Source organism: Staurois parvus, unplaced genomic scaffold, assembly GCF_062004578.1.
Source record: "Staurois parvus isolate SC_StPar_1 unplaced genomic scaffold, SC_StPar_1.0 ptg000581l, whole genome shotgun sequence".
Taxonomy (NCBI): domain Eukaryota; kingdom Metazoa; phylum Chordata; class Amphibia; order Anura; family Ranidae; genus Staurois; species Staurois parvus.
Window position 1 is genome coordinate 8,077,542 of NW_028318377.1, and position 24,922 is coordinate 8,102,463.

Genomic DNA, 24,922 nt, shown 5'->3' on the forward strand with positions numbered 1-24,922 from the left:
ACTTTGACAGGTTGCCTGCAGTGAGATTGGGCACTGCACCTGTCCTTTCTGGATGCCCCCAAATGCCTGGAGAGATGAACTACACCTAGACAGCTCCATGTGCAAGGGCCCTTAGACTGAGTATTGTCCATATGTCTGTATGCTTTTTCCTGATGGCCAAGCCAAAAAATAATGAGCCAGTCCAGAAGAAAAGTGTCCTTGCAAGGGATTATAAATTCAAATCAGTACACACAAATACAGGATTTTTATTTACATTATATAAAGCTATACAGTACAAGTCAGATAGAAATAAATTCAAGACCCTGACATATTTCAATAGACGTAAATTGCAATTTTGTTGTGCCCATCAATGACTCCTACTAAGGTATACTGACATACCATTAGTAATTCATTAGTGAATTTACAGAAGGACTATATGTGTTACAATGATCTTTGCCGACATTTATGTTATATTCCTACAGACCACACAAATATAAAATAATAGGGATTTTTGATTTTTGATTTTTGCTAAGATAATACCATCCACTCCAGAAAAATTTAGAATTCAAAATATCCCTCTTGTCAACACTGAAATCTGTTTCCAAATGACATAAAAGGATAACTATATCTGGAAAATCTGTTATCTTGTAAATTCAGGTGGATTAATCTATTTTTCAAATATAACGATGTTTCCTTATTATACAATCTTCATTTGTCCAGCTCCTGAGGTTATTCATAATCACCTGAACTTCTTAATTGTCCTTGAGTAAATATTACTGTACATGACAGGAAATCACCATCTCTGAAGCCATTTTGGTGAACTGTGACACTTGTTCAAGAATAATAGGAATGTCCAGTTGAAAGCTGATTATACGCTGGTAGAATATCTTCAGACGGTGGTTACTGTAAGACTATTTGCATGTTTTTCTAATCATTATTGGGGTCAAATTGATGTTCATTTTCCACCGCAGTGATGAGAAAATTTAGAGGAGCAGGATGAAAATTTTTTCTTGAACATACTGTACATTTCAAGAGTCCATTGATTTCAATATTGAAACTTAAAAACAAACGCAATGTTGAACTACTTTCGAAAGACATTCGTATGCACTGAGAATTTTCATTCAAAATTCTACTAGTGTATACCCAGCTTTAGATAGGTTTGTCCCTTTTCTCTGCTATCAAGGGATTACTCAGTTCGGATTTTCCGTATGCTTTCCATCTCCATCAGGAGCTCTCTGGGCAATCTTGGAATTATATCAAATAAGGCATATCTTGCAACTGTCTGATGTTGGCTGGCAGAGGTCTGATCAGGGGCGGACTGACCATTTGGGAACTCGGGCACTGCCCGGGGTGAGTAGGGGGCCCCATGAGATGCCCCTGATACCTTTCTTCGGCTTTTTTGGGTGTGGTTTGAGTGTGGGTGAGAAAACAGGGGCCCCATAATCTCTTATTGCCCAGGGGCCCCATGATCTCTTATTGCCTGGGGGGCCCCATGAGTTGTCAGTCCGCCCCTGGGTCTGATGGAATGGTGTTTCAGGAGCAGTATTTCAAGGAATGCCTGTTTTCTTCAGGTGACCTCCCCGGGGTTATTGTTTGTAAATACAAGTCACCAAGGGTATGTACTGGTTGAACATTATCATTTTATGGCTTTAGGCATGGAATTAGCTAATTATGAGAAGCAACATAAGATTCGGTGTTATTTCATCAAACATGTATTCCTATGTAAACAGTCCCATCTACTTTGGAGAAAAAACTAAATAATATCTTTTGAGATTTAAATAACTTACATTTTATTTCTACTGTCATTTTTTGCTGTGTCCTCCATGCTATATGGCTGTTTTAGTATGGGCAGAATGTTGACCTCCTGGATAACAGTGAAGCATGGAGGTCCTGGGTCCATTTCCCAACTGAACAATATGTACACAGTTTGTGTCCTCCCTATGCCTCACTGAGTGTTCCTATAGGTAATGATGAAAAGGCACTATCATCCTGTAGAAAGTTTTTTTTCAGCCATGGTAGTTAATTTGCTGATTGTGCCAGCGAGATGCTACAATGCTTCTGTGGTCGCTCAGTGCCGTTTCAAGTACAACAGTCGTGAAGTCTGATTTGCTTTCCATGGCAGTGCTGTTCTTGTATAAGGACACATACATTTAAACATACTGTATATACACATGGTCTTCTGACTAAAGTCCAAATAGTGGCAACTATTGACGGAACATCTTCATGGAGCATGGTGCATTTTGTCATTTTGGGGAGCTGAAAATAAATTTAAAAAATGCAAATAAATTATTTGATAAATTGGAAAGACAAATATACAATTTTATTCTGTCAGGCAAATAAGACATAACACTAATCTAGGGGGCTTATTTATCAAGTGTCATACAATAGGAAATCATTTTGTAATGGTTTGAAATCACTAAACACTGAAGAAGTGGGCGCTGGTTGTAACATAGAATCATAGAAAAGTGACAGCGGAGAAAAACCAAGTACTCCATCAAGTTTGTAATTTTTTTTTCATAAGAATTTTGTCGAAAAGAGAATACAATTGACGTTACAAAAAAGGAAGTAACGAGTAAAAGAATACCGATGGATCAAACCTTCAACTACACAGTCAAATATATGTCAAGTTGGCAGCAAGGTATTAATAACATCACAATATAGGTGCCATTATGGCATTTAATTCCCCTTGAGAAATAGGAAAAATGCACTTTATAACATTCAGGTATTTATAGAGAGCTTGCACTGTAACAGTTTTGGGGGCTATAAAACAAAATAGAGATAGTGTACTGAACAGTGTTGGAGATTAAGAGGCATCAACATTGCAGGTCAAAAGGCCTGGCAATGGTAAATGAGAGCTAATGAAGTAGCCAACTTATTTAATGACCAGTACGGAGGCCACCAGAGACTGAAGCATATAATAGGGGGAAAAGGAGACCCCAAGGGGTCTTAAGGGTAACTTGATGATCTCACAGTCTGCCCGTTTTTTATATATTTGTCTAATCATAGAGCTATGTTTTTCACAAACAAATTTAAATTCACCTACTGTTGACTGGCTCACTACTAGAGGTGAGTTTGGTTGACCTCTGAACTCACCTTTATCCAAACAGAGGTGAGATCGGAGGACACCCAAGCTCATCTCTTCTTATTACCTCTGCTGGAAATCTGTTACAAGCAGGGGTGGACTGACCATTTGAAAACTCGGGCACTGCCCAAAGGCCCGGGGTCAGTAGGGGGCCCCATGAGATTCCCCTGGTACCTTTTTCATAGGTTTTTTTGAGTTTGGGCAAGGACACAGGGGCCCCATGATCCCCTATTGCCCGGGGGCCCCATGAGTTGTCAGTCCGCCCCTGGTTACAAGCATCAACTACTTTAAAAAAAAATACTTCCTAAGGTTAGTTTTGAACTTTCTTCTTGCTAGTGTGAAGTCACGTCCCCATGTTGTTAATCTTAGCTTGATTTACTGAATTGAAACGTTTTGATTATGTTCCTCCTATCCTTTTGTTATTTTATTTCAGGTACTTATATAGCACCATCAATTTACACAGCACTTTACATATGTATTGTACATTCACATCAGTCCCTAACCCTCAAGGGGTGTACAATCTAAGGTCCCTAATTTACATTCATTCATACATACACATACTAGGGCCAATTTAGAAAGGATCCAATTCACCTACCAGCATATATTTGGAGTGTGGGAGGAAACCAGAGTACCCAGAGAAAACCCATGCAGGCACAGGGAGAACATGCAAACTCCAGGCAGGAGGTGCTGTGGCTGGGATTTGAACCAGCAACCCTAGTACTGCCAGGCGGAAGTGCTAACCATTTAGCCACTTAGCTATCCTTTCTTTCCTTTCCTGGTATATTTTATCCCTTTTCCCTATTTTTGCTACTTGTCTCTGGACTCACTCTATTTTATTAATAGGTTTCTGTAAGTGAGGCTCCTTCTTGCCCTACTCTACTTAAAAAGTCAAAAATGTTAAAAATATATCAATATTAGTTAAAGGAGTTCAGCTGTCCCAAGTGCTGGCAGGCCACATATGAGGACAATCAATTGCCAGTGCTGACAATAGACTTCCATTGACCTCTGACCCCTGAAACTTAAGCTGATGTGCCAAGCTTGAACGAATTGCAGAAAATTCAAGTAAAGACTGCAAAGTTTTAATAATATAATATTTAATATTTATGCATTTCTTGAATATTATGTATTTATGTCCATTCCAATTTTGAGCACACGCAAACATGAACTTGCTGAGTCAGGGAACCCCATTGCATTTCTCCTTATCGGGATACAATACAAAGAGTAGATTTAATCATGCAGCAGCACCTTGATGATAAGATGTTTGTGCTGCTGCTGTTGTACCATCTGATGTGGTTACGGCATTGTTTATCACATCTATCTCCTGATACGTTGCTACCACAAAAACAAACATACTTACTACTTTCTGAAGTACATGTGCGTCCGCCTGTACACACCTAGAAAAGAGAATAAGAAACAATTGTGTTTCAAATGCTTATACGGAGAAAATCATTATATTCACTATAATGTGAATGGATCATTCTACATTTATGTTAGGGTCCAGATTGGCCATTCTGCCAGTATAAGAGTCTAGGAGGAGTTCCAGTGGTGAGTAATATCCACTCTAACAGCTGTTAGGGAATGTTGTATGACTTTTTTTTAGTAGATTTTGTAAACCTGGTGTTATAGAGAGCAGAGCGATTTTAGGGCTGGTTGGAGCCTTTGGTCACTCTGAAATATATATTCAAAATATCATTCCAAATACCATATATGTAGGGACATTCCCAACATATATTAATGTTAAATGTACTTAATACCATTAGTGCCCGTCACATCACCAACATATGTTTGGAAGAGACAAATAAAAGCAATGAGGGGCGTTTCAGCATCTGTACCAGCAGGAGTAGAATAGTTCTTCTCTTGGGCGTTAATGACTATAGACAAATCTTTTTTTTTAACAAAAAATTTGAGATTGAATGACATACAGTAGCTCCTATTTGAAATGAAATGATGTAACATAACATTTTTGGATCATTCAAATATTTACATACTTGCTATATTTAATTTCATGTTAATTTTTTCTGTTAATGATAGAAATATATGTATGTGTACTTACCATATGTATGGGATGCCAGGAAATATAGCCCAATCATAAGGATAACAGCGAATCCTGCCACAGGGGCCCAGATGACTGCACTACAGGACAAACCTGCACATAAACAACAAAAATATTTAGTGTGTTGTAGCAAAGCAGAGTATAACGGAGAATGGATAGTGATATCCTCTCTCAGATATAAATTATCCTATCTAGTTTGGTATAAATGACATATCCAGTTTGGTAGCCAATGAGGATAAACAATTCAAAGTAAATAACACACCTACTGTATTATCCATCTGAAATAATATTTTATTTTTAAACTGATAGCCTTAAATTTCAATATCTACTTCCACTCGAAAAAGTTCCAGTAAATCAATGCTTTCTGTCAGATTCTGGAAGGATCTTATACTAGAATGCCAAAAATCTGAACAACCCTGATCATGCCAAAAAACTCAGGAATCAACTGAACCCAATGTGCCAAGACTTACCATTAACTTAAGTTATTTGCTTTATACAAATAAATTACTCTTAACCTGTGATTGCCAATGTGCCAATGCCAATCCATTTCTTCAAATTATTAGCTCTTGTAATTAAGCTGACAGTTGATATTTATAGATTGTTCTTTATTTCTAGTGGACAACCTACAAAAGTTGCAATTCAAGGACTTTTTAAATACCCAAGATTTGCCATGTACACGGTGGTGTATTTAGGTTTTGTGCTACCCTAGGCAACACAAGAATGTCCTAATCCGGCACGCCCAGAGAGAGCCTGACACCGACCAACACCACATCACCCCTCCGGCCCCTCCCCAGTTAGAGAGCCTAACAATGACCAACACCAACCAACCAATCTCCCTCCCCCCGGCCAAGAGAGCTATCCACCACCCCCATACTCCCGGCATCACACCAAAGCCCCCCATCCAGTTCGAGAGAGACAGTCACCTTCACAGCTATGGACATCCCTGGGAATGAGAGTTGGGGTCTGCATACACAGCCAAGTAGCCCACAGCCTCTCACGGATCCCACCTAGTCCCCATGCCGCCCCCCTGAAAAATGCTGCACTAGGCAAAAACCTTGATTGCCTTGTGGTGAATACGCCTCTGCATGTACCCACTGTAGCTTTCAACCCTAATCTCATCCCTGATTAGGAGACTTAAGGCCTAAAACAGCCAAAAGTCTTTCAAAGAAAATGCGACCCTCAGGTACATGGTAGTATTTGGGTGGTAAAATGCCTTGTAGAGATTTCATCTCTCTTAAAGTAGCTTTTCTTCTAGATAGTCTATTAATCTTATTATTGAGGACAATCAGTGTCAATAAAATACATGGAAAGTGCAGCGCTATAAAATGATAAAATACAAATCATAAATATGATATTTAAAAGTTCATATGGTGATAAAAAGATGACAGAGAGGGCCTGGTGGCTCTGATCGATGATTGTGCTCTCGTAAACAGAAGAAATGCCCACTCACCAGACGCACAGTAATAATGTGCATTTATCAACAATATCCAGATGTCATCAGAAAAGGTAATCTGGGCAGGACAGGAAATGGTTTCCTCTTAGGATGAACGGATCCAAAAGGACCTTATAGGGTGATCCAAGGGCATCCAGAGCTCCCCTTAGGGGATGGATGGGTGCAGGTCACAGGGGATTAACAGGCTCCCTCTCTGGAGGCTTAGGGCTGGGCGTCTAAAAAATTAGTACTCCGCAAAGGAGTCAAGATAAAACATGCCCATAGTGTAGTAATTTACAAGACTCTTTATTAGGAGTAAACTGGAGTATTGATGCATCCAAAAAACAATCAGTGTAGTAGACAGAACCGGACTAACCATCCATAAGAAAATATGGCCACCGGAGCTCCACGCTGCTCCGACGGCGTGACGTCACGGCGTAATTGGCTCCTCCTTACGCGTTTCGTGCACCAGCACGTCTTCAGAGGGGATCGCCAAATATTTACATACTTGCTATGATGTAATTTCATAATCATATTTCTTGTGCATTATAGAAATATATGTATGTGTACTTACTATATGTATGGGATGCCAGGAAACATGGCCCAATAAATAGAATAGCAGTGAATCCTGCCACAGGGGCCCAGATGACTACAGGACAAGTACATTTATGTTTATTCTTGCATGAGTTTGGCACACAATTTGTTCATGTTTCCTGAAGAAAGTAGAGGATTAGGCTGTCTAAAACTCTAAGATCTTTGGGGTAATCCTAGGTTAGGTAGTAACCGCACGTCTTTCCCTCTACACTTCAGATTCAAGTGCACAGACACACTGCACAGTTTTTGACAGTTTGTGCAAAAAAGAGAAATACCGAAAAAAATTCTTAGAATCCTCTAAAAATAATGTCCAAATGCTGAAACAGCCCCCAAAAAGTACAATAATGTCAGATGGTTGACAGATTAGGACAAATTAGAAGTCTAATTTCTATAGCGTACCTGGTGGTGACTCCTTTAAAATATTCAGTTTTTTGCATTTGCATGGAGGCTTCTGTGTAGTTGATGGGACAGTTGTAGGAAGAGTTTCAACTGAAAGGAAGGAAAATGCATTTGAAATAAATTTTCATTCCATAACGTCTGTGTGCCCAGAAATAACCCACAGCTTCAATTTATTTCAGTGGCTTTGAGGTAGAAAAAAAAATCTCCTTTTTGGTCCCTTTTGATCCTTCTGGTTTTTTTTTTTTAAATTTAGTTATTGTGAAGAGCAAGTACAAAACAAAATGCAATGCCTCTAGTCCAGACATCCAGACATGGTGGAAAACAAGTGTAAAATGGAATTTATAAAGATATCCGTTTACAGCATACTAAAATGCATCCACTATAAAAGGTTCCAGAAAATATAGACACGGGTATGTACATCATGATAGGTGGTCCATAATGTTTCAGTCAATACATTTAATATTCAAAAGACATATAAAGGCTCAAAACTACCTGGCATATGCTGAAAGAATACAGCACAGTTAACCAACTCAGTTCAACACAGTAATTTTCAAAATAATTGTTACTACAAATATATAAACACTTTTCAGAAGATACCATATCCTGTACCTTTTGGTCTTTTAAGATTTAAGAGTATAGTTATATCTTATAGAAAAGTGCAAAAAATACCTATTCTAGAGACTTCCAAAGTGTCACATCCAAAATCATAGAAAAGGAAAAAGAGAAAAAACCTGGAGGAGAGGACTGCTCACCATCAGCTCCCAAATACCCACACCATGAGACACATATACAAACACAGAATACATTTTTTACAAATACAATCTAATAGTATATATAAAACAAGTAGTACATTCCAGAGAATTATATGTTGGATTAATAAAAATGCAAAAAATACCTGTTATTCTTGGCAGAACTCTTGTGAATCATTCCTATTAATAAGTAGAAGGGCTTGAAACAGGAAAGGTATTGCAGCCACCACATCTAGGGACTATTAAGCTGCAATATATTACATTTTTGTTTTTGGGTTGAAGTACACTTTAACCATTTGCCCTCCATAGGATTTACCCCCCTTCCTGACCAGGCCATTTTTTGTGATACGGCGCTGCATTACTTTAACTGACAATTGTGCGGACATGCAACGTTGTACATAAATTAAGTTTATGTAATTTTTTTCCCCACAAATAGAGCTTTCTTTTGTTGATTTGATCATCTCTGGGTTTTTTATTATTTGCGTTATAAACAAAAAAAGACCAACAATTTTGAAAAAAAAAACCCCAAAATATTTGACTTTTTGCTATAAAACATATCTAATAAAAAAAAATGTAAACAATCAAATTTCTTCATAAATTTAAGCCAAAATGTATTCTGCTACATGTCTTTGCTAAAAAATCTCAATAATTGGATATTAATTGGTTTACGTGAAAGTTATAGCATCTACAAATGGCGGTATACAGTATATACTGGAATTGTTATTTTAATTTTTTTATACTAGTAATGGCAGCGATTAGCGACTTGTAGCAGGACTGCGGTGGGCATTCTGACACTGGGGGGGAACTAACTGCCACTGACATCCCCAGTGACACTAATAGAGTGATCAGTACTAATAAAAAACACTAAACACTGACACTATATTAATGGCAAAAAGTCTCCAATGTGATTACTATTTGTGGTGACAGGTTTTCTTTAATGAGACATCAGGGGCCTAAAAGACCCCTAATGTCTCACCTGTCTTCCAGTTAACTTAATGGAGTAATGTTTTACAAGTTGCTTCCACGTCATTAAGCAGGAAGGGGAGATCAGTGAATGGATGTTTGCTGATCTTCTGCTCGTCTACCTGGAAGCACCTGCTATGCTGGTCCCGGGTCCACTGATGGGCATGTGGACCCCAGGAACATGGCTGGGGGCTCATGTGGGGGGGACTGGCAGCTACTACTGTGTGGAAGGAATCCTGTGGCTGCCCAGCTGCCAGTTTGCTTCCAACTGACACCTGACAGTCGGTTTTTGAGATTTAAATAAACTGTGTAAAACTCCCCAAAGTAAAAGGATTAAAGCTTTTTGAGAATTTGTTCTACCCAGGGGCGGACTGACCATTCGAGTACTCTGGCACTGCCCGAGGGCCCAGGGTCAGTAGGGGGCCCCATGAAATGCCCCTGGTACCTTTTATAGGCTTTTTTGGGTGTGCTTTGAGTGTGGGCAAGCACACAGGGACCCCATGATCTCCTATTGCTCGGGGGCCCCATGAGTTGTCAGTTCGCCCCTGGTTCTACCTTTATATTTTGAATACATACAATATTGTGGAGATTTGTTATTATACTATCATTTGATTTCATTATTTTTAAAGAAAAATCAAGTTTTAGGAGCTACTCTAAGATCTTGATCTGAAGACCATCTATAAATCACTATAACCTACCAACTGTCAAGTATGTTCCATTTCCAAAGGTAAGTTTTTGTCCTATGTCCACCATGCAGTAATAGGCTCCGCTGTCTGCCTGCTGAAGATTTTTTATCTTCATAATGGATGAGATTGGGAACGTGCTCTTCTTCATGTCCACTTGGCTCTGGTCAATGGTGCCATACGTATAGCTTTCCTTTGGGCCAATTGCAGCACATACAAGGAACTCCAGGTGTCCTTTACTGAGTGTCTCTCTGTACCAGCTGACTCGTAGATTGTCCACTGATGTTCCCTTCACCTCACATTTGATCTCTATTTCTGTATTAATCAATCTAATTTCAGAACCTGGAGCCTGGGTTAAAGTTTGTGCAGGGGTGCCTATGTGAAAAAGAAAGAGAAGTTTCATAATCCATGAACATTTTACATGACAGAGAACTAAAACTGTTATTTTTCAAAATATTTGTAATTCTTAACAGACAGTGTTGTGATGAAGACAGCAAAGCTAAGCCAGAGACCCCACTTTCTTCACTGCAGTTAGGCAGCTCAGTGTGGTCTCCAGCCTCAGTTTGTGATTGGACAATGATGGAGCAGAAGCACACTGGCGAGGACCCCTTTTCTATAATCATGTGCAGGAATGGAGACTGACAGCTCTGTGATAAAGAAAATATCTCTGAATGGGTTACACATTTTATGTAAAAATATTTTTAATACTTCAAATGCTCCTAACCTAATAATAGATCCCTGCGCAACTAAATGCAAAATAATGGAACTGTTCCACCAAGATCCCAGGGAAGAGAAAGGAGGTGATTTACTCCTACTATATCTGGTCTCCCCGGACCCTGCATTCACTATATCTGGTCTCCCCGGACCCTGCATTCACTATATTTGGTCTCCCTAGACCCTGCATTCACTATATTTGGTCTCCCTGGACCCTGCATTCACTATATTTGGTCTCCCTGGACCCTGCATTCACTATATCTGGTCTCCCAGTACCATGCATTCACTATATCCGGTCTCCCTGGACCCTGCATTCACTATATCTGGTCTTCCCGGACCCTGCATTCACTATATCTGGTCTCCCAGGACCCTGCATTTACTATATCTGGTCTCCCCCGGACCCTGCATTCACTATATCTGGTCTCCCCGGACCCTGCGTTCACTATATCTGGTCTGCCAGGACCCTGCATTCACTATATCTGGTCTCCCTGGACCCTGCATTCACTATATCTGGTCTCCCTGGACCCTGCATTCACTATATCTGGTCTCCTAGGATCCTGCATTCACTATATCTGGTCTGCCCGGACTCTGCATTCACTATATCTGGTCTCCCCGGACCCTGCATTCACTATATCTGGTATCCCCGGACCCTGCATTCACTATATCTGGTCTCCCTGGACCCTGCATTCACTATATCTGGTCTCCCCCGAACCCTGCATTCACTATATCTGGTCTCCCTGGACCCTGCATTCACTATATCTGGTCTCCCTGGACCCTGCATTCACTATATCTGGTCTCCCTGGACCCTGCATTCGCTATATCTGGTCTCCCTGGATCCTGCATTCACTATATCTGGTCTCCCAGGACCCTGCATTCACTATATCTGGTCTCCCCGGACTCTGCATTCCCTATATCTGGTCTCCCCGGACCCTGCATTCACTATATATGGTCTCCCCGGACCCTGCATTCACTATATCTGGTCTCCCTGGACCCTGTATTCACTATATCTGGTCTCCCTGGACCCTGCATTCACTATATCTGGTCTCCCTGGACCCCGCATTCACTATATCTGGTCTCCCCGGACCCTGCATTCACTATATCTGGTCTCCCTGGACCCTGCATTCACTATATCCGGTCTCCCTGAACCCTGCATTCACTATATCTGGTCTCCCTGGACCCTGTATTCACTATATCCGGTCTCCCCAGACCCTGCATTCACTATATCTGGTCTCCCCGGACTCTGCATTCCCTATATCTGGTCTCCCCGGACCCTGCATTCACTATATCTGGTCTCCCACAGTCACAAAACATGGAAATGCAATTATTATAGTAAATATAAACTGCTAAATGCATTTTCTCATCAGCAGTCCTGATACTTATATCAGTGTCTGGCTGAACACTGGTTGAAGCTTGTAGGAGGAGTTTTCATTCTGCTATGACTGTCCTATGAGACTGCATGATCCCTGGCCCTCTGTCTGGACAGTGCTGATGGGCCCTGTGCTGGTCACATGCACTCTCCCAAAGGAAAAAAAAAAACTCTCTAAACACTAAACTGAGCATGTGCAGAGTGACTCCTAGAGCTCTGTACTATCAGCAGATGGAATGGGGACAGTAGAAAAATGGGAGGATCAGAGAAGACAGGATCAAACAGCATTTTTACACAATGCAGAGGATTAACCCCTTCCACAGTGAGTATAACAAGCATGCTTTACTGCATATACCACATGTGTCAAACACATAGCCCAGTGGCCGAATCCGGCCCACCAGGCCATTTCATGTGGCCCTTGCACATCTCCTGCAGCTGCAACAACCCCTTCATCTCCTCCTCCACCTTTTCTCAGCAGTCAGCACAGAAAGGAGGACAGAACTCCTATTCCAAATCCTGCGCTTCTCCATGCAGCTGCAAAAAAGCTTGTTTATGCCCCCCTGCCCTGTCTCAGCAGTAGAGAGGACAGAACTCCTCCTACAATTCTGTGCAGCCATAGCACCCCCTCGTCTCCTCCTCCCCTGATCTCAGCATTCAGCAGGCTTCACCAGCTGACTCCAGCCCTCCTCGGGTCCTCCTCCAAACCCTGCATTTTCTGCTTCCCAGCTCTGCCCCCAGCTTCTTCCCAGCAGCAGCACAAGGTAAGTGGGTCCTTGTAATGTAAAGGAGGGTGGGGGACTCTTGACATCTGATGTAAAGGGGGGTGGAGTGTTCTGGACATCTAGTCTAATAGATACAACTGGCCCTCCATAATGCTGATGTGGCCCATGATGAAATTGTGTTTGACATCCCTTGCATATACAGACTGATTGTATTGTGGTGGGTTCAGGGGCGGACTGACCATTTGGAAACTCAGGCATTGCCCAAGGGCCCGTGGTCAGTAGGGGGCCCCATGAGATGCCCGTGGTACCTTTTTCATAGGCTTTTTTGAGTTTGGGCAAGGATACAGGGGCCCCATGATCCCCTATTGCCCGGGGGCCCCATGAGTTGTCAGTCCACCCCTGGGTGGGTTTAGTAACACTTTAACGTTGCTTGCGTGTCTAATAATCTTTAAAATGTTTCCTTATGTTTCAGGAGAAGCAGCAAAAATGTCATAATTTATAATTACTTGAACATGTCTTTGCATTAACCCTTTCATGACGAAGGGTAAAACAAATCCTAACACCTGAACACAGTTTTGCAACTTTAACATGTAAAAAACTGTACAAATCATCACAACTATGCAGTGTATCCAGGTGAATTATACCTTGTGTTTTGCAGGAAAAAATGGGTTTTCATTTGGTGGTAAACGGTAATTAATATACCCTGATTTATTTTTTATTATCAAAGGAAACCTGACACAAAATAGTAAAAAAATGTTTTAAAATAGCTGTATATTTTTATAGGTGTTATTACCATGACCTACCACCAAGTAACAACCCAAAATAAATTCTCCTACTCCTGGCGATCGCAGCTATACCACATATGTGTATATTAATTTTTGTTTGTATCTGAAATAGGGCCTAGAAACAATAGTGCACATTTTTTCTTTTTATCCTGCCTAAAACACGCTGACACTAAAATGACATTATATTTCGCCACGCCATGCCCATAACCCAATCTCCGATCAAACCTTGATGTAGCTATTTTATCTTTTTTTTATTTCTTTTTTTATACACAGTTTATTTGTTTACAATTTTCTCCTCCAGCAAGGAGAAAATTACATAAAGGGGTTGATTTACTAAAGGCAAATATACTGTGCACTGCAAGTGCCCTTGCTCCAGAGCTTAGTAAATGAGGTAAAGCTTCACTTTGCAAAGAATACCCAATCACATGCAAGGAAAATATAAAAATACATTTTTGCTTGCACATGATTGGATAGAAATCAGCAGAGCTTCCCCGCAAATCTAGAGCAACTGCACTTGAAGTGCACTTGCGGGTGCATTACACTTCCCACATGGAAGAAAAATATATTTTAAATATATTTTTTAAATATTCTTCCTAAATATATTGACATACATTTCAAATACTACAATTTTGGCCATATTCAATATATCTCAAAATATATTTCAATATATATATTATATATACTGTATGTTGAAATGCATTTTTATTACAACATATATGAAAAATATTTTTAAAAATACATTTTCAAATATACTGTATGTCTTTAAAAATACATTTTAATGCATTTACACATACAGTCATGGCCGAAATTGTTGGCACCCTTGATATTTTTCCTGAAAATCAAGTATTTCACACAAAAAAGGTATTGCATTAACACATGTTTTGCTATACACATGTTTATTCCCTTTGTATGTATTGGAACAAATATAAAACAGAGGCAGAAAAGCAAATATGACATAATGTCACACAAAACCCCAAAAATGGGCTGGACAAAAGTATTGGCACCCTTAACTTAATATTTGGTTGCACACCCTTTGGAAAACATAACTGAAATCAGTCGCTTCCTATAACCATCAATAAGCTTCTGACACCTCTCACCCGGAATTTTGGACCACTCTTCCTTTGCAAACAGCTCCAGGTCTCTCTTATTGGAAGGACACCTTTTCCCAACAGCAATTTTAAGATCTCTCCACAGGTGTTCAATGGGATTTAGATCTGGGCTCATTGCTGGCCACTTCAGAACTCTCCAGCGCTTCTTTGCCATCCATTTCTGAGTGCTTTTTGACGTATGTTTGGGGTCATTGTCCTGCTGGAAGACCCAGGATCTTGGACGCAAACCCAGCTTTCTGACACTGGGCCCTACAGTGCGACCCAAAATCCTTTGGTAATCCTCAGATTTCATGATGCCTTGCACACAGTCAAGGCACCCAGTGCCAGAGGCAGCAAAACAACCCCAAAACATCATTGAACCTCCACCATATTTTACCGTAGGTACTGTGTTTTGTTCTTTGTAGGCCTCATTCCGTTTTCGGTAAACAGTAGAATGATGTGCTTTACCGAAAAGCTCTATCTTGGTCTCATCTGTCCACAAGACGTTTTCCCAGAAGGCTTTTGGCTTACTCAAGTACATTTTGGCAAACTGTAGTCTTGCTTTTTTATGTCTCTGTGTCAGCAGTGGGGTCCTCCTGGGTCTCCTGCCATAGCGTTTCATTTCATTTAAATGTCGACGGATAGTTCGCGCTGACACTGATGCTCCCTGAGCCTGCAGGACAGCTTGAATGTCTTTGGAACATGTTTGGGGCTGCTTATCCACCATCCGGACTATTCTGCGTTGCAATCTTTCATCAATTTTCCTCATCCGTCCACGACCAGGGAGATTAGCTACAGTGCCATGGGTTGCAAACTTCTTGATAATGTTGCGCACTGTGGACAAAGGCAAATCTAGTTCTCTGGAGATGGACTTGTAACCTTGAGATTGTTGATATTTTGCCACAATTTTGGTTCTCAGGTCCTCAGACAGTTCTCGTCTCCTCTTTCTGTTGTCCATGCTTAGTGTGGCACAGACAGACACACAATGCAAAGGTTAAGTGAACGTCTCTCCTTTTTATCTGCTTTCAGGTGTGATTTCTATATTGCCCACACCTGTTACTTGCCCCAGGTGAGTTTACAGGAGCATCACATGCTTGTAACATTCTTATTTATCCGCAGTTGTGAAAGGGTGCCAATACTTTTGTCCAGCCCATTTTTGGAGGTTTGTGTGACATTATGTCGAATTTGCTTTCTTTCCTCCCTTTTTTTGTTTTGTCCCAATACACACAAAGGGAATAAACATGTGTATAGCAAAACATGTGTTAATGCAATACGTTTCGTGAGAAATACATGATTTCCTGGAGAAATATCAAGGGTGCCAACAATTTCGGCCATGACTGTATATGTAAAAATGACTTTTCGATATGTTAAACAAAATCTGAAGAATATATTTAAAAAAATATATATTTTGAAAAATATTTTTCATATATTTTGTAATATATAAAAAACGCATTTCAACACGCAGTAAATATATATATATATCACCTAGATTGTAAGTTCCAAGGAGCAGGACCCTCCTAACCCTCTTGTGTTGAACTGTATTGTTGCTGTATTGTCTCTCGTTATATTGTAAAGCGCTGAGCAAACTGTTGGCGCTATATAAATCCTGTATAATAATAATTTTATATATATATATATATATATAATTATTATTATTATTATACAGTATTTATAAAGCGCCAACAGTTCGCTCATATATATATAATTTTTTTTTAAATATATTGAATACAGCCAAAATTGTAGTATTTCAAATATATGTCAATATATTTGGGAAGAATATTTTTAAAATATATTCAAATATATTTTTCTTCCCTGTGGGTTGAATTGCACTTGAAGTACACTTGTGGGTGCATTTACAGTGCACAGCGTATTTGCTTTAGTAAATCAACCCCTTTAGTATTTCAAATATATGTGTATATATTTGGGAAGAATATTTTTAAAATATATTTTTCTTCCATGTGGGTTGAAGTGCACTTGAAGTGCACTTGTGGGTGCACTTACAGTGCACAGCATATTTGCCTTTAGTAAATCAGCCCCTTTGTATACTTTTCTACATTCAAGAAGAAAAAAAAAATCCACGGATGGGCCATACAGTGATTGTTCACTGTGATAGCCAATCAGAGGCTAACACAGAGATCATCGTTAATAGGAGACCCGGAGTTATCACTGACAGCTTGGTTTCTGTACTGGGAGCACACTGTGCAGCACGCTCTCAACCAGGGGTGGACTGACAACTCATGGGGCCCCCGGGCAATAGGGGATCATGGGGCCCCTGTGTCCTTGCCCAAACTCAAAAAAGCCTATGAAAAAGGTACCAGGGGCATCTCATTGGGCCCCCCACTGACCCCGGGCCCTTGGGCAGTGCCTGAGTTTCCAAATGGTCAGTCCGCCCCTGCTCTCAACACCAACACAGCACCCCACTGATAAAGGACCACATATATGTGTGTGTTTGATGATGGGAAGGAGTTAATTTATTCTGGCTACTTTACCATGATTTGGAATTGTTATATTGTAGAAAGTGAGAATGTTAGAGATCAGTGTTAGTCACTGGGGTAGGCAGAGTAGGTGTTGGGGAGATCTGTTTGTTTCTGACTCCCACAAGGATGGAATCCTTATTCCTCTATTACACATCGGGCCTTCATAACCACTATGAGTCATGGTAAATAATAGAAAGGGTTTCCTGGGAAGCCCTGAGTTTACAAATCAAATGCCAAAACAGTTTTTTTGTTTTTCTCAGGGCTTGTCAACCTCTAAAAATAGATGTATTGTGAACATATACCTCTCAATAAATGATTGCTGTAAAATTCAAAAGCTAAAATCACATAAAAGATGAGGCATCTAAACAAATACCAGTAGTATTAGATGTCGTTCACTAGGTGGGTGCTTAATATCACATTCTGAAAATCTGAGATGCATAAAATAAAGAAAAATAATAACATACAGTAGATGCCAACCATCTTGGATTTGCCAGGACAGACCCATATCCATGTGTTCTCTGTACCAGGCTGCTTCCCAGGTAAAGTGCTAAACATTAGCGAATAAAGAGAAGTTGTGTTCAATATCCAATCGTCAGCTAGAAAAAAATCTTGCACATGATTGTACATGCAATGTGAACACAGCTTTACTTTAATCACAAATGTCTACCATCTATGGCCATTCCCATTCCCGAGAATTTGATCTAATGGTTGACTTCTCATGAACGGGCTTGTTGCACAATTTTTGTGATCAGTGTATTCTGACAGCAGAAGAGTCTCCTCTGTCAGAATACAATAACACAGTGGGGAGGATTCCTCTATCCACCTTGATTGTGTGGATGGAGGTATCCATTCAGTTTTGTTCGATCAGCCAGTTGGCTGATCAAAAAAATTGATCCATCCATGGCCAGCCTTAGCAAATCAATCCCAGAGATCAACAATATAGAAAACAATTAAGTTTATTTTACCTTGCTTTTTTGCAGCTCAAAAGCTGTGCTTTTATTTACATATATATTACATTATATTTACATACAGTACATAGTCACAAAAATACACTATATTGCCAAAAGTATTCCTCTGTATCCTTTTTCTACTTTGTTACAATGCTACATCTAAAAGGCTGAATGAGCTTTTTAAAAAAAAGTTGACTTGGAAGAAGGTGTTATGTTTGACACATGGACATACAGTATACTGCCAAAAGTATTGGGCCAGACCTCCAAATAATTAGATTCAGGTGTTCCAATCACCTCCATGGCCACAATAAAATCAAGCACCTAGGTATGCAGACTGATTCTACAAACATTTGTGAAAGAATGGGTTGCTCCCAGGAGCTCATTGACTCCAAGCGTTTTACCGTGATTGGTTGCTGCCTGTGCAATAAGTCCATCCGTGACATTTTCTGGCTACTAAATATTCCACGGTCAACTGTTAGTGGTATTATAACAAAGTGGACGCAACTGGGAACAACAGCAACTCAGCCACCAAGTGGTAGGCCACGTAAAATGACAGAGTGGGGTCAGCGCATGCTGAAGCGTACAGTGCGCAGAAGTCACCAACTGTCTGCAGAGTCCATAGCTAAAGACCCCCAAACTTGGTGTGGCCTTCAGATTAGCACAACAACAATGCGTAGAAAGCATCATGGAATGGGTTTCCATGGCCGAGTAGCTGCATCCAAACCTTACATCACCAAGTGCAATGCAAAGCGTCGGATGCAGTGGTGTAAAGCACGCCGCCACTGGACTCTAGAGCAGGGGAAACATGTTCTCTGGAGTGACCAATCTCGCTTCTCTGTCTGGCAATCCGATGGACGTGTCTGGGTTTTGAGGTTGCCAGAATGGTACTTGCCTGACTGCATTGTGCCAAGTGTGAAGTTTGGTGGAGGGGGGATTATGGTGTGGGGTTGTTTTTCAGGGGTTGGGCTTAACCCCCTAGTTCCAGTGAAGGGAACTCTTAAGGTGTCAGCATACCAAGACATTTTGGACAATTTCATGCTCCCAGCTTTGTGGGAACAGTTTGCGGATGGCCCCTTCCTGTTCCAACATGACTACGCACCATTGCACAAAGCAAGGTCCATAAAGACATGGATGAGCGAGTTTGAGGTGGAGGAACTTGACTGGCCTGCACAGAGTCCTGACCTCAACCCAATAGAACACCTTTGATGAATTAGAGTGGAGACTACGATCCAGGCCTTCTCATCCGACATCAGTACCTCTCCTCAAAAATGTGTTTCTGGAAGAATGGTCAAACATTCCCATAGACACCCTCCTAAACCATGTGGACGGCCTTCCCAGAAGAGTTGAAGCTGTTATAGCTGCAAAGGGCGGGGCCAACTCCATATTGAACCCTACGGACTAAGACTGGGATGCCATTAAAGTTCATGTGTGTGTAAAGGCAGGCGTCCCAATACTTTTGGCAATATAGTGTATATTTAAAGCATGGAAAAAAAATAAATTAGCAACTGGAAGAAAAAAGCGCTTTTAGGTGAAATGTTCCTTGAAAAAACCTATCGTTACATGTTGACAGGGAAATGAATTTTTGGGTTAGACGAACAGGCTTTTTATGTGTCTATTTAGTCATTGAACAAGCAATTGTACACATTGTACACAGAATGATTTCCCATTCCTGCACCTGGAAATATATGATTTTTATTATCCGTTACTGTCAAGTATATTTTTGAGATTTACTTGTGATAAAAAACTTGTGATAAAAGAATGATCTTGGAGGGTTTTATGCAACTTATCTATCGGCAGTATGACATGTCTATTCGAACAGTACCAAAAGATAATCAAATGACAGCTCTCACAGGTATCCACAGTCACAGTCATCTCAAACAAACAAAAGTTTCCAAGCGCACTTACCAGCTAACCTACAAACAAACCAAATTGACCCTGTCTAATGTGTCTCTGTATACAGAGGAGCCTTGACGTGGGCACTTCAGCTTCCACATATATTTGCAAATGCGTGCAACAAAACCCTCTGTTCCTAATGGGGTATGTTAGACCAGGTCAATTTGGTTTGTTTTCAGGCTAGCTAGTAAATGTGCTGAAAAATTTGTGTTTGTTTGTGATTGTCCATGGGCACCTTACTGCAAAGGCTAGTTATAAATTAGGGTGGTTGCCATCTTTTTGTATAGCTTATCCACAGTCATCTCCTCTAGAGATAAGGTTATCAAAGTGTAGCCCCCTAATCCTAAACTAGGGTACTATGCAAATTTAGATTTTGGCTGGGCTGTAGTTGGATCAGACTGATTGTACAGTTTTTTTTTATTTGGCTTTCCCCTAATCTCAGTTGGGTTGTGCATTTCTTACTGTTGCCAGAAGTTATCACTGGTACCACAGGTCATAGTATGAGATTGCACAAATAGACTGAGTTATGAATATGCATATTTCTTTCAGTCAGCCCAGTAGTAGCCCAGTGAGGTTCTATGCTGCTGGTACATGCTGGGAGAGGATATAAATATTTGGACGGGCCCTTTGCTTACTTTCTTGCCTCAGGCTGAGGAGGTGCTGCTGACGAGAGCCTACCTGCTTTAAAATGGTCCTGAGGCTGTCTTGCCCGAGGTGGAGGAAGCCAAACCAAGGTGAGAAGATCCAGGAGAGGCCCCTTGCTGGAGAGAGCCAGGATGAAGGCTGATCTCTCAGAAGGGCCTGGGGCCTGGTAACTCGTTTTGAAGACATACTAGACTCTGAAAATGTGCTTGCAGTGTTGCTTGCTTAGCTTTAGGGTTCTGACACTGCGAAGCTGGAATTTGTTCTGGATACAAGAAGTCTGTAAGTGATCTATGTGGCATCTGAAACCCCTCACAATCTCCTTCCATCTCCTGCCCATCTATATGTACCTTCTGGTCTGCTGTAACAGACTTTATTAGCTCCATCCTTTAAATACCTAACACATGTAACCCCTGTAGATGTTTGTTGGGGCATTTGGAGGACTCTGACCTACCTAATTGCATGAAACTTGTATTATGACTATTATTTTTGTATGTGAAAAGGGCTATTGCAATTCAGTGGAAATCCCATGATTCCCCTACTCTAGCCCAGTGGCTCAGACTTGTTAACCAAACAATGTATAAGTTAATATATAAGGCTTGAGGATGCATAAAAAAATTGAGAAAGTTTGGTCTCCCTGGATGGAATCGCGAATCCACAATATTGCTTGATTAACCTGTTGACTCACCTATGAATGTATAAGAGTGACAGCCTAGGTAAGTGTTTCTCAACCAGGGTTCTGTGGAGCCCTAGGGTTCCTCCAGAGGTTGCTAGGGGCTCCTTAAGCATTGAGCAATTCCTGTCTCTCAGAGGAGTAAACACTGACACCAATGATCTTTTTAGCTATCTGTAAGGGGGGGGGGGGTATTTCCAATGACCACACTTGAAGGGAGCATTCATCACATTGACCATCCAACTAATGTATTTTGAGATGTAAATATAATAATTATTAGCAGGGGTCCCCTCAAGCCAGAAAGTTATATCAAGGGTTCCTCCATGTTAAAAAGGTTGAGAAAGTTTGATATAGATGGTGCTTTAAAACAGAAACCTGTCATACTTACCTACACTGTGCAATGGTTTTGAACAGAGCAGCCCTGATCCTCTTCTTCTTGGGTTTCCCGCTGGGCTCCTCTCCCTTGACCAGTGCCCCCAATAGCAAACCACTCCCAAGCCCTCCATAAAACACATAGAGTAGCGGCTCGGCTCCGCCCTAGCTCTTACCTCATTGGCTCACTGGCTGTGATTGACAACAGTGGGAACCAATGGCTCCGGCTGCTGTGTTTCAGCCAATGAGGAGAGAGAGGCCCAGAACAGCTGAGGCTCCCATGCACATTGCTGGATTGAGAGGGGGCTCAGATGAGCAAAGGGAGGGGCTGTGGGGGGAGCAGTACACAGAAGGTTTTTATCTTCATGCACATCCTATTACGTGCTAATTTTTAATATAAAAATACATATTTTAAATATCACTTAAAAAACAAAAATAACATTGACCTTAAATCATTATAGTTTCCTTTCATAGTTATATTTCCACTAGTGTTGGACACCATACAACACACACAAAGACATTCTGTTTGCCACACCTGATAACCATAAATTAGTTTTAAAAAATAAACTAGAGCAGAATAGTGCTCAGATACACTAATGGTAACTCCTTTGGGTCCCATCTTATATTATAAATTAATTTAACTTTTATTGCATTATTTACACTTGTTTGTGCATTTTACTGGCAGATTATTTCTGTGTGCAGCTGTATTTGGTTGGCTTTTATGTCTTCATACGTTACACACTTACTGGATTTCATTTAGTTTTTGTACACACACTCTTATGACCCACATTCATTTACATCTGTCAACGCAAGCATCAATACCAGGCCTACTTATCACATCAAGGATTAATCGAAGTGATCCATTAAATTTGTATCAGGTTGGGATACATGGTAGATCTAAAAAAGATTGTACAACCGGATTATATACAGTCACTGGACACTTTATCAGGTAGTACCGGGCTGGACCCCCTTTTGCCTTGTCTTAATTCTTCATGGCATAGATTCAACAAGGTGTTGGAAACATTCCACGGAGATTTTGGTTCATATTGACATGAGTTACTGTTGCCTTTCTATGATCTCGAACTAGTCTGCCCATTCTCCTCTGACCTCTGACATCAACACGGCATTTTCGTCCACACAACTGCCGCTCACTTGACATTTTCTCGTTTTCGGACCATTCTCTGTAAACCCTAGAGATGGTTGAGTATGAAAATCCCAGTAGATCAGCAGTTTTTGAAATACTCAGACCAGCCCAAATGGCACCAGCAAAAATGCCACGTTCAAAGTCACTTAAATCCCCTTTCTTCCCCTTTCTAATGCTCAGTTTGAACTCCAGCAAGTTGTCTTCACCATGTCTACATGCCTAAATGCATTGAGTTGCTGCCATGTCATTGGCTGATTAGCAATTTGTGTTACCAAGAAATTGAACAGGTGTACCTAATAAAGAGGCCGGTGAGTGTATATTATATGAGTATCAGTTATAGTTATACTACCAATATCAAAGAAAGGACTCAAGACAGTTCACTGTCTAAGTATGGCTGTCAGTGTTGTTCAGGGCAAGTGGCTCACAAATACAGGTCATCTGAACAGTTGTATTCTGTAAACTAGTTACCAACATGTTATCCAGCTGGTCACAGATCATTATAAACATGAACGGTGAATGTAGTGTGAATTAATTTAATTATATGTCTTTATTTTTTCCTACAAATTTCCTACAGAAACAAAAACAGAGTTTTAATTTTCTTAAGAAACACATTTGCACCTTAAAAGGTCCATCCACCAAGAGTAAAATAATTTACTATAGGTAGCGCCTGACGGGCTGAGGCTTCTTTGATGTTTGGATACTTCAGAAGCAAGATCTCTTTGCCATAATTTCCAACCCTGTTTCTGTTTACTTGGAAGTTTTGGGTAACCCCACCAGGGGTGGACTGACAACTCATGGAGCCCCCAGGCAATAGGAGATCATGGGGCCCCTGTGTCCTTGCCCAAACTCAAAAAAGCCTATGAAAAAGGTACCAGGGGCATCTCATGGGGCCCCCTACTGACCCCGGGCCCTCTGGCAGTGCCTGAGTTTCCAAATGGTCAGTCTGCCCCTGAACCCCAGTGATATTTGTTTGTTCCAGCTCTTCCTAGCACATTCTTCATAATATACAATAAATACTCAAACAGAGAGAGGGCTCATTCACATGTGCGGCAGGGACTGCTGCTTGTCTTCAAAGCAAGCAATGTTCGGGTTGCTTTCTGGAAGTGTGTGATAGGCGGTGAGGAGACAATATGCTGCCTCCTTATCACCTGATTTAACCTGATAATTGCCATACTACCACATCACGACCACATGAACCCTATAGAACTACATTAGTTGCGTTTGGCGGCAGCACCCCCCACTGAAAGCGACATGCTGTTTAATTTTTGAAGCGCGGCCATGGTACATGTACAACTGTGAGTGGCTGTATGTTAGTGTTCAGGTGGACAGCTGGGGTCAGAAAATCCCTTGCTCATCTGCCTGCTTTTACTACCCCTTGGCTGTACATGTGAATGAAGCCTCAGAGATAGGTGGGATTCCAAAGTGGGTTTAATGCTCCAGCTCCTACAAAAACCTGAGATTTCATACTTGAGTGGACTGACCTTTAAAAATTATTTATATAATAGAAATGGCTCTCATTACCTTAAGAAGGTTGCTAAGTGGCCCTTAAAATAAAAGAAGGTAGGACTTGCTAGGATAAGCCAGTGATGCTAAGTGGTGGATCTAGTCTTTATTGTCTTTCCTGCTTTGATAAACTTTGGGCTAAATAATAAAAGTATATTTTGTTCATATGGAGGCTTCTTACTTCTTTATACCTTTGGGTGTTGCCGGCATTGGAGAAGAGATTAAACAGCACTGTAGGGGTTATTTACTGAAGCCGGAGCGTGCAAAATCAAGCTCACTTCTGCAAAGAAACCAATCATCTTCCAGGTTTTATTGCCAAAGCTTAATCAAACAAGCTGAGGACAGAAGCTGATTGGTATCTATGAAAAAGTGAGCCTGACTGTACACTCTCCAGCTGTAGCACATAAACCCCTGTGCGTATTACTGGTCCTCATTTCTTTCACCGATGGTTCACAGTAATCTTATTTTCAGGACACGTTTTCGGGCTGCGCCCCCTTCTTCAAGGTCTATACAGAAATGCTTGGACCTTGAAGAAGGGGACAGACCCCAAAAACTTGTCCTGAAATTTTGGATGTTAGTACAAATGAAAAAGTATCACAATTGTTCTCGTTGCATGTGCACTAATACGGCTACAATCCCCTCAGTAATCTTATAACACT

General features: G+C 40.8%; 1 protein-coding gene across 1 annotated transcript in view; it reads right to left on the reverse strand.

Annotated features, from left to right (window-relative positions):
* Positions 1 to 225: 225 nt before the first annotated feature.
* Positions 226 to 24,922, reverse strand: part of LOC149450169 (T-cell surface glycoprotein CD8 beta chain-like) — a 33,483-nt gene continuing 8,786 nt past the window's right edge. Inside the window, exons 2-6 of the mRNA XM_089692320.1 lie at positions 9,950 to 10,309; positions 7,540 to 7,629; positions 5,115 to 5,207; positions 4,419 to 4,455; positions 226 to 2,235 (exon numbers count right to left, since the gene is read on the reverse strand). Of these exons, the coding sequence (XP_089548446.1) occupies positions 2,223 to 2,235; positions 4,419 to 4,455; positions 5,115 to 5,207; positions 7,540 to 7,629; positions 9,950 to 10,309 (593 nt within the window). The 3' untranslated portion in view covers positions 226 to 2,222. The remainder of the gene's footprint in view (positions 2,236 to 4,418; positions 4,456 to 5,114; positions 5,208 to 7,539; positions 7,630 to 9,949; positions 10,310 to 24,922) is intronic.